This window comes from Lonchura striata, chromosome 1 (genome assembly GCF_046129695.1).
Source record: "Lonchura striata isolate bLonStr1 chromosome 1, bLonStr1.mat, whole genome shotgun sequence".
NCBI lineage: Eukaryota > Metazoa > Chordata > Aves > Passeriformes > Estrildidae > Lonchura > Lonchura striata.
The window spans coordinates 113,486,632-113,496,182 of NC_134603.1; the positions used below are offsets into that span (position 1 = coordinate 113,486,632).

At 40.5% G+C, this 9,551-nt stretch overlaps 1 protein-coding gene across 2 annotated transcripts in view; it reads left to right on the top strand.

Annotated features, from left to right (window-relative positions):
* The first annotated feature begins 1,368 nt into the window (after positions 1-1,368).
* NPHP3 (nephrocystin 3) overlaps positions 1,369-9,551 on the top strand; it is a 29,878-nt gene continuing 21,695 nt past the window's right edge. For both annotated transcript variants that reach the window (XM_077786862.1, XM_021531243.2), the window contains exons 1-9: positions 1,369-1,804; positions 2,403-2,528; positions 3,727-3,877; positions 4,637-4,789; positions 6,023-6,156; positions 6,407-6,567; positions 7,984-8,131; positions 8,653-8,727; positions 9,224-9,403. In XM_077786862.1, coding sequence (XP_077642988.1) covers positions 1,451-1,804; positions 2,403-2,528; positions 3,727-3,877; positions 4,637-4,789; positions 6,023-6,156; positions 6,407-6,567; positions 7,984-8,131; positions 8,653-8,727; positions 9,224-9,403 — 1,482 coding nt within the window. In that variant the 5' untranslated portion in view covers positions 1,369-1,450. The remainder of the gene's footprint in view (positions 1,805-2,402; positions 2,529-3,726; positions 3,878-4,636; positions 4,790-6,022; positions 6,157-6,406; positions 6,568-7,983; positions 8,132-8,652; positions 8,728-9,223; positions 9,404-9,551) is intronic.

Sequence of the window (9,551 nt, forward strand, 5' to 3'; positions counted from 1 at the left end):
ATTCTGTATCTGTCTTTTTCAGTGAAGCAGGGCTTAAATGGAATACATCACCAATGTAATTTATCAATAAATTATATCCAGAAAATGAGTTGGTTTTTCCTCATGCAAATAATGGGGTAAAATTTGGAGGGGGGGAAAAAGCACATATTCTCCAAACCCAAAGTTTTAACTCAGGGGAAAAAAAGAGACATATTTTGTTCTATTTCTACTAGTGTACACAAAAGTAACTTCCCCCTCCAGTAGATTCTGAAACTCAGGAATGTCTCATTGAAAAGACATCTCTAAGATCATTGTTAAGAAGAAATGGCACCCTTGGTCATGGCTAACAAACCTGGCACATACATGAGGCAAAATCTGTTTTAAAGTTTTTGTGAATGACATTTTTGTCATTCACACTAAAGGTAGGGCAGATTCTGAGATTTGGGAACAAGTGGATGTTCTCTTCAGCCACGGGGATTTGTTGCACTGAATTCCCTATGATAGGTGAAGGAACCAAACAGCGTTTTTTGAGAGACAGAGATGGAAATGCCATTAGGATAATTTAAGGCATTGTTAATCCACAGTTTTCTTATTCTTGGCAGGGAAGGTCTTTGACCAGGGAGTTCACAAATTTCATAGGAGGCACACAAGGTGCAAGCGCCGACCTCGATCACGACATGGCACCATTTCCCAGCGCTCACTTCTAGCTCGTGCCACTACCAGCTCTTAGCAGCTCTCCTTGGAGAGTGCCAGCTGGTCTCAGAAGTCACAACTTCTGACCAGTGAGGGGTAATTCCCCCTCCAAGGTCTCTTCAAAACCAAAGTTAGTGGCAAAACCTGAGTGTCCCTGTCTGCCAAGGAGAACAGTTTGATGTAATCGTGTAGATCAGCTAGGGATGCGGCGCATCCTGAGGGCTCCGCGGCAGGTGACAGAGAGATTAGAAATAGACACTTGAGAAATAGACGCGGTGAAGAGAAAATAGGAACTTTTTCTTCCTTTTTGATAAATCCTCCCCGACGAGGCTGAGATGGTGTCAGCGGGAATGGGAAAGTTGCTGGGACCCCGCATTAGCTCGTTTTTAGCAGCAAAACCCTAAAACGTCGTCACTTTTAGCTGAGAGCAGCAGAATCCCGCCGCCAGCCCCTCCGGCTCTCCCTCTCTGCTTTTCCCCCGCCTGCAGCGGCGGCTGGCGCTCCCCCATCCCGGGCTGCTCCAGCCCGGGAGAGCCGGGAGCCGCCGCGGGACGGGACGGGGCGGGAGCGGCCGGGAGAGGGAGGGAGGGGGAGAGGCGGCCCGCGGGGCAGCTTCCTCCCGCTCTCCCTTCCCCGTCCGGCGGCCGCAGGGAGCGGACCATGGCCCGCGGCCGCCGCCGGGGAGGCTCCGCGCCGGGCACGGCCCCGCCGCCCGGTCCCCGCGGGGGCTCCGAGCCCCGGGCTCGGTGTTAGAGCCTCGCCCGGGCGGACGCGGGCCATGGGCACGGCGTCGTCCCTGGTGAGCCCGGCGGGCGCGGTGGGCGAGGTGATCGAGGACACGTACGGCGGCGGCGGCGGCGAGGCCTGCGAGATCCCGGTGGAGGTGAAGCCCAAGGCGCGGCTGCTGCGCGGGTCCCTGCGCCGCGTCGGCGGCTCCCGGCCCGGCGGCCTCATCGGCGCCAGCTTCAAGTCGACGGCCTCGGTGCAGGAGCTGGAGTGCGTGGCCGAGTACGAGCGCCTGAGGAAGGAGTACGAGATCTTCCGCGTCAGCAAGAACAACGAGGTGGCCTCCATGGTGAAGAAGGAGGCCAAGCTGGACAGGGAGAACAAGCGGCTGCGCGCCGAGCTGCAGGTAGCGCCCGCTGCCCCGCGGGTGCGGGCACTGACAGCCAAGTGGGGCTCCTCCCGCTTCCTGGGGAAAGCCAGGGCACGGAGGTGACGGGTGCGAGGGAAGGCGAGGTGCTGGGGAAGTGGTGCCCCGGTGCTGTCCTGCTGTGCCATCGGGATGCTGTCAAAGTGCTCTTCTGGGCATGGGGACCGCACCCTGCGCGGCCGTGGCGACCTGAGACGGGAGCGGCCTGAAGTTGTGCCAGGGGAGGCTTAAGCAGGATGCTACAAAAAGGTTCCTCACCCAGAGGGTGGTTGGGCACTGGAACAGACTCCTCAGGGAAGTGGTCACAGCAGCAGCCTGACAGAGTTCAAGAGGTGTTTCGACAATGCTGTCGGGCAGGTGCTGGGACTGTTGGAGTGTCCTGTGCAGGACCATGAGTTGGACGCGATGGTCCTTGTGGTTCCCTTGCAACTCAGAATATTCTCTTATTCTGGCTGCCCTACAAGTAAGGAGAGATGTAGGGCACTGAGATAATATTGTAGTCAGACCCGAAAAGTAATTTAAAACCTCTTATCGGTAATAAAACTCTGAAAAAAAATGAAATACTAAATGTTTTCAGGCACTTCAGAAAACATACCAGAAAATACTTAGAGAGAAAGAAAGTGCATTAGAAGCTAAATACCAAGCCATGGAGAGAGCTGCTACTTTTGAACATGATCGAGACAAGGTCAAAAGGCAATTCAAGGTATGGTTTGACTTTTCTATTCCTGGGAAAATGACCAAAAAAAGATGGATGTCACTTGTTCACATTCCCCAAATGAACCCTTCTCCAATAGCTTTCATGAGGGCCTTTCCTTCTTAAAGACACCTTAGAGTGTCATAGCTGTAGCTGCCCATTTCCATTAAAATAATCCTACTGAAATCTCTCTGTAATACTAAGAGGAAAAAAATATGAAATAACTTTATAATTTTTGAAAGAAGAATATTAAGTCATACATCATAAATTAAATTTCTGCATTGAATTTGAACACAGAAGTATATTCATATTTGAGAGTGACAAGAAAACGAGCTGCAAATTGATACATGCCTAATGAATGTATAAACACAGAGTTCCATTATTTCTGAATAATTTTGTATCTTGTATTGTAAGGTGCAATGCCTCTAGCTTACATTCCTCTAAAAAATGTGTATTGGTGCATCTCTTTTGACTGCAAAAATATGATAGAGACAGTTTGCACTCTCTGCAGGGATGACTTGAAAGGCCAGGCAGATGTTTATGCTTTTCCTTTGCTGCAGATGATACTTTTGCCACTCAAAACAGGGCAGTAGGTCCTAGTTTTTCACCATTTTCAAGATTCTTTATGTCCTTCATTTTAGTTGTCGGTAGCTACATGTAGTTCATGTTTGTCAGATATATAAAAAGAGGATTGATTCCGATCTTATTTAAGAAAATGAGACTTGAAGACTACTTCATTTCTTTGAATTTAAAACTATATTCATGTTTTCTTTCCCACATGATGGTAATAAGTTACAAACAGGACAGCTGGAGATGCTTGATCAATTTCTGACACGAGAAATTTAAATTTCTGCAACAATAAAATGTAAATTCAAGATCATATGTAATTGTAAATAAATACATGGAAGAATAAAAGGGAACCTTTGAAAGGTTATATGTAGCAATAGAGTCTAAAAAGTAAAAAGTTGTTTTAATTTTTAATGAACATGCTAATGGAGGCTTCTTTAGCAATGGTATGCTAAGGTTTACAATGGTAAAATTTTAAAAATAGATAATTTTAAATTATGGTTTCCTGCTCATTCCTGATTCATGATGGCTTCAGATTGACATTTTCATGCCTTTGTCTGGTAAATTAATTACTTTTCCTAATGAAAGTAGATAACATGAGCTCAGGAATATACTGATTTTTTTTCCTTCCTGCTGATAGATTTTTAGAGAAACTAAGGAAAATGAGATTCAGGACTTACTGAGGGCCAAACGAGAGCTAGAAGCAAAACTCCAGAGACTGCAGGCCCAGGGGATCCAAGTGTTTGATCCTGAAGAGTCTGATTCTGACGATAATTGTACAGATGTTACAGGTGAGAATTTCATTCCCAACATTTTATGTTGGACCATGACTGAAGTCTCCAAATAGTAAAGCAGAAGACAGATATTTATGTTGTTTTGAAAAAAAAGTTTTATTAATCCAGATGAAAAGCAACTTAAAGTAGTTTGAAGGGTAAAAGTAACAAACCTGGCAAACTTGGTTTAGATTGTGGGAACCTCACATTTCTAGTATTAAAAATGAATAAATTAAGACAGAGTACTATGTAGACACAGTTACTTGAACACTTTTTAATAGTTGTTCCATGAACTGTTCTGAGTTTTCTAGTCTTTTCTGGGTTTTCTAATTCTGTATCTGAGAGATGATTCTCCAGCATATCCAAAAATCACACCTGAATCTAGAGGGAATCTTAGACACCTTGGATGATGACATATGCCAGTGTCTGCTGCTGTGTGTTCCAGAACAGCAGAATTAGATGTTTAATAAAGAACAAGTAGATACAAATTCTTATATATGCTGTATGAGGAATTTAATAACATGGAAATGATTCAGATGGGTATATGAGCAATCTCTGTAATAGCAAATATTAGGCTATACCCTCAATCTTTGGTGTCATGGATTCTCATTAACTTTGGACAAGCAACCATTTAGAGCTACACACACAAAGGTGTGAGAAAATCTGCTGAAAGAAAAAAATTATGGTCAATGGCATATGGCTGGAGTATTTAGCACTGACAATTTACCTTGTGTAGTGACAGTGAAGAGGGTTGTTTGTCCTTTTTCCAATTCTTAGCTACAGGGGCACAATCCGAATACTGGAATGGAGGAGTGTTGGGAAGTGAGCCATCCATGGGTAGTATGATGCAACTTCAGCAGTCTTTCAGAGGTCCTGAATTTGCTCATAGCTCCATAGATGTCGAGGGACCATTTGCAAATATAAACAGAGGTAAGTAATGGTAATTTATCTTGCAGGAATTGTAGGTGTCTGTGGAATTTTTTCAACTATGCTTAAGTAACTCTGTTCCTTCTTAGATCCTTTTCTGTCCATTCTTGGGTAATTTAGCCAAAGGATTATTTGGAATTCTTTGTTAAAAATAAAATAAAATGTAGCGAAGTTATGTTTAATATATGAATGACTATGGTATGTGCAGCAGTGATTTTAGCAAACAGTTACAAGTGCTTTGTGTTCCTGGGTATGAACATCATATTTGTACCAGAATAAAATATACTCCTGTTTTGTTCATTGATTTTGCATGGACTTTGACTTTGCTTAGGAGGCCACTTATGGAAATCTGATTGTAAGACCAGGATGTACAGTTGTTATGCAAATCAATCCTTGATATTTTCTTGTCAATAATTACTGCTTTTGAACTTTGTTTCCCAAGTGGCCTCTTGTAAATCGGCTTCTGATGCTCTGGTTTCCTTCACTGTTGTCCTGGCTCTGGAACCTCTTCTGCATATAGCTGATTTTGGTGGCAGTTTTCCCCTTTTTAGTTCAGTCCTTCAGGCTCTGTCTGATTCAGAATTCTGTGCCTGCAAAGTGGGAGGGGTGGGTCTTCCCTGTGATGGATCCAACTTCATATACTAAGACTTTCATCAACCTGTGTGGTCCTGAGAAGAGGACCTATTCCTATCTTGAAAGAATGACCAGTCACAAAATGAAGAACCTAAGAAAGTTTTAAAACTCATTGCTTCTGTAGGGAATAAACATACAATGCTACAGGAAGCAATGGATTTTTTTCTCCAGAAGAGGAAGTTCCCACAGTTTTTTGCTGTCATTTGTTCACATGGTCTAATTGAAATATACATAGATCTGAAGGAAAAGAAATGTTTGGTTATGAGTGAATTTATTACTCCTGCATATTGGTACTTCTTTTACAATAATGCTATCAGTTTAATTTTGTGGAAACATTTCATCAATCCTTTTTAAAGGAAATAACATTGTGATGATAATATAATTAACACTTTTATTTTGCCACATTATCAAATTGTGTGACATTACCAAATGATATGAGTTCTGAAAATTTGTAAAATTTAAATAATTGAGTAAAAACACTACTACTATTTTAAATAAAATGTAGTATTCTTGATGTTAAGAGGTGATGACTTAGCTGTTATGCAGTATGATGACATGTGAAGATGTCTTAAGACTTCATTTTGGGGCTTTTTCCATTGGCAGATGATTGGGATGCTGCTGTTGCCAGTTTATTGCAGGTTACTCCTCTGTTTTCCCACTCACTGTGGAGTAACACAGTAAGATGTTACATTATCAGTACTGATGAGACTCAGCCAGAAGTGACCATCTTCATTAGAGTGAGTACCCCTAAACCTGTGCTCACTTATATGCTGTCTTGTTTCCAGTGTGATGCTGGTTCAGAAATTTGTCTAATACTTTGTGAAAGCCTTAGTAGGTATAGTCTGATTTCAGTGAAATCAGTGAAAGTATTGTCGAGGGCTTCAGGGGAACAAGCTTCTTAGATAAAAGAAACTGAGATTTGTTTGGTAGATCCTTAGTGCTATGCATGGTTAGTAATAGAGCACTGTTGCTCACATTTGCTTTCAGAACTACTCCCCAAAACTTCAGAGAGTCTGTGAAAAAATGGGGTACTTCTTTCAAGTTGTTAATTTTTCAACAGAGAATGAAAGGCCTCTTCAGGATGTAAGAAAATGGGAAATTGAAAAAAGTTCTTTAGTCATTTTGCTCCTGCATTTAACTTTGCCAAGGTGAGTATTTTCCAGACTGGTGAAACAAATGGCAACTTGTAATTTATGCAGACTGCATAGCTTATTAAAATGTATGGGATGCTATGCTCAGTATGTTTCCTAAGCTAGTTACTTCAAAGTGATACTACTTCAAACTTCAGGTTTGCTAGTGCAGACACTTAAAAGAATATATCAGCTTTGTACCATTTTATTTTTCTTGTAGCTACAAATTCTCTTAAAATACAGCTTGAACAATGTCTTAGTAACATACAGAAATGTTTGGTTTCCAAGAGGATCTCTCTGTTGTGCATGTGGCTATGTCTTAGGAATTCAAGATGGCTGATGTCAGTGTCCTCCTTGTTTTTCTTTTGCTTATCTAGCCTTACACCTGTCCATAGTATTTGGGGTTTATTCTATCACATAGTTCCTGGTCTTGGCTGTCTTTCAGACTAATGTCATGGCTCTCCTGTGTGTTACCTTATGCTATCTTTTGACAGTTTTGATTTACTGAAGTCATGATGTTTCATGACAAATAGTGATGGAATGTGGTCTGTTTGTTCAGTGAGTAATTTCTTAACCTTCTAGAAGAAAAAGCATGATTCACTAAAGAAAATACACCAAAGGAAGGATATTTTTAAATTGTGTTAGGAATGTTACTGTTATGCATTATATGCTGTTGCCAAATAACCCAGTTTTATGTATATGGAGCACAAATGTGTAAGAACAAAATATGCAGGGAAAAAAAATCCCAGAAGTATTAATTTAGAGAATTTATCTTACAATAACTCTGATGAAAATTGTGGTGCTTGTGTAAAGATGATAATATTTGAACAATCCTGTCTGCTATTGTCAGCATCCCCAAGTAATATAGTTCCTTCTGTGGAATAGCAATAAATAACCATGGATATCATTCACATATATAAATACAAAGTGCTTTTGAATTCGGAGGTGTCAGATTTGCCTTTTAAAGTACTATAAATTGAAAGACTGTCACCCAAGACATCTGACAAATACTAAAGGACTCTTCCTAAAAAGATCAAAAATAGAACAGAACCTTCAGATAACTGATAGCAAAGCATATCTATGATGCTTATTAATTGTATGTGAAACCATGTTCTTTCCATGCAAGGCAATTCCTTTCACTCTGTGTATTGGTATGATGGGAAAAACAGCTTTACATTTACAAATCAGTAATCATAAAAATTAATACATGGTTTTGCTGCGTTTGGTACAAGTAGCATAAATCTCTCTTTTAGCTTTATCTTGCTTCAGAATTTTTCTCAAATTCTCTGTTGAAGTATTTGATTGCTTTTTGCTATAAATAGATATGACTTTTGAATTAGATTTTGCAGTGAAACTCGTCTTCGGAGCTTGTGTTGATTGAACTGTTTACTACAGCAGTGTAATATAGCACAAGAATGCTGATTTCCAATCTAGTTGTTTGTTGGAGGACTGTGAAGAAGCCTTCTTGAGAAATCCAGAAGAAAAGCCCCGGTTAATTTACCACAGAAGGGAGGATGGCAAAGTCAGTTCAGTCTCAGTGCAACAGTTAATTGAGCAAATTTCTTGCATGAACAAAGCAAAGGTATGGCATTTAAAAATTGCTATAAACAACACTACATGCTAATAGTCCCAGATTTTAGAAGAAATTGTATTGCACTCGTTGCTCTGGCTGCTCATTCTTTGAGCAGATTGATGAAGCTGAAATTTATGAATGTTATGAAATTTTTATTAGCAGGGGAGAAAAAAAAGCCACTGCATTTTCACTGAAAAAAATGGCTATGCTTTAAGGTTAGAACTTCTTACCTGTATTTAGACATTCAAATGGCAAAGTGCCTCTGTAGCCACGAAAGGGAATGAAGTATACATGTAGAGAGAATCCTGCTGCCTAAATATAGATCAGTTATGATCTATTTTCCTCTACAGAGACAAATGTTGAGAATAGCTGAAACTAGATGCTCAAAGTTCTTAAGCAAAGTGAATCTTACCTAAGGAAGGCAAGAGAATGGAATTTAAATGTGTTCCAGAATGTTTTTGTTGGAAGTCCTAAATATTGTTCTCAGTTGGATTCAGAGTTTTGTCATGCTTTTCCATTTACTTTTTCAGATGATTGACCATATTGGAGGTATGGAGGAAGGAGCATATGAAATCTATAATTGTGTGGAAAAAATAATTAAACAGGTAAAATACATCATGCATTTTAGCTTTTTATGTCTATGTTGATTTATGATTTTGAATTACATCAGTGTGATTACTATGTGGTACTTAGGTGTGATACAAAGTATCGCTCCATTTTATTGTTAATATCTGCCAAGCAAGGAAATGTGCAAGTGGAAAATAAAACCCCAAACTGAACAGTGCTTTTATGGACAGAAGCACTGGACCATGGGAAAAGGTTCTATTTATGGGCCTAACTTAGTTTTTAATTTCTGTTTATCCATATCATAGATATGTTCTCTCCTTGAGGTTTCTACTGTGAGATATTTAAAATCATTGTCTTGAGACCTGTGCATTCAGAGTTGACTTAGTTTCATTTAATTGTTTATTTATTTATGTTCTATGCTACCCTGCAAGGCAATGAGCATATTGGTGTTAGAGCCACACTCATACTGACACTGACAGCAAATGTGCTTGCTATATAGTTGCAGTTTTCTCCATGCAATTTTTTTTTACTTAGGATATATTGGGGTGTGAAATGACAGACCTAGAAGGCAAGGATTTGGGTAATAAGGAAGACTCCACTGCTCCTGAAGAAGAAGTTTTTGGTGATGTATTGTGGGATGCACACGATGAACAAGAACAGATGGAAGCTTTTCAGCAGGCCTCTAATTCAACATGTGAGCTGGGATTTGAGAAAGTGAGTACATTGTAAAGGTATATGGATGAAGAGAAAGTAATCACTCACTTTTATCCCTTGTTAGGCAAGATGCATTTCTACAGAAGCTGTGTCTGAGACCATCCTTAAGGCTATCACTCCCTGTGCTTGAAGAAGCCATATGTCTGAT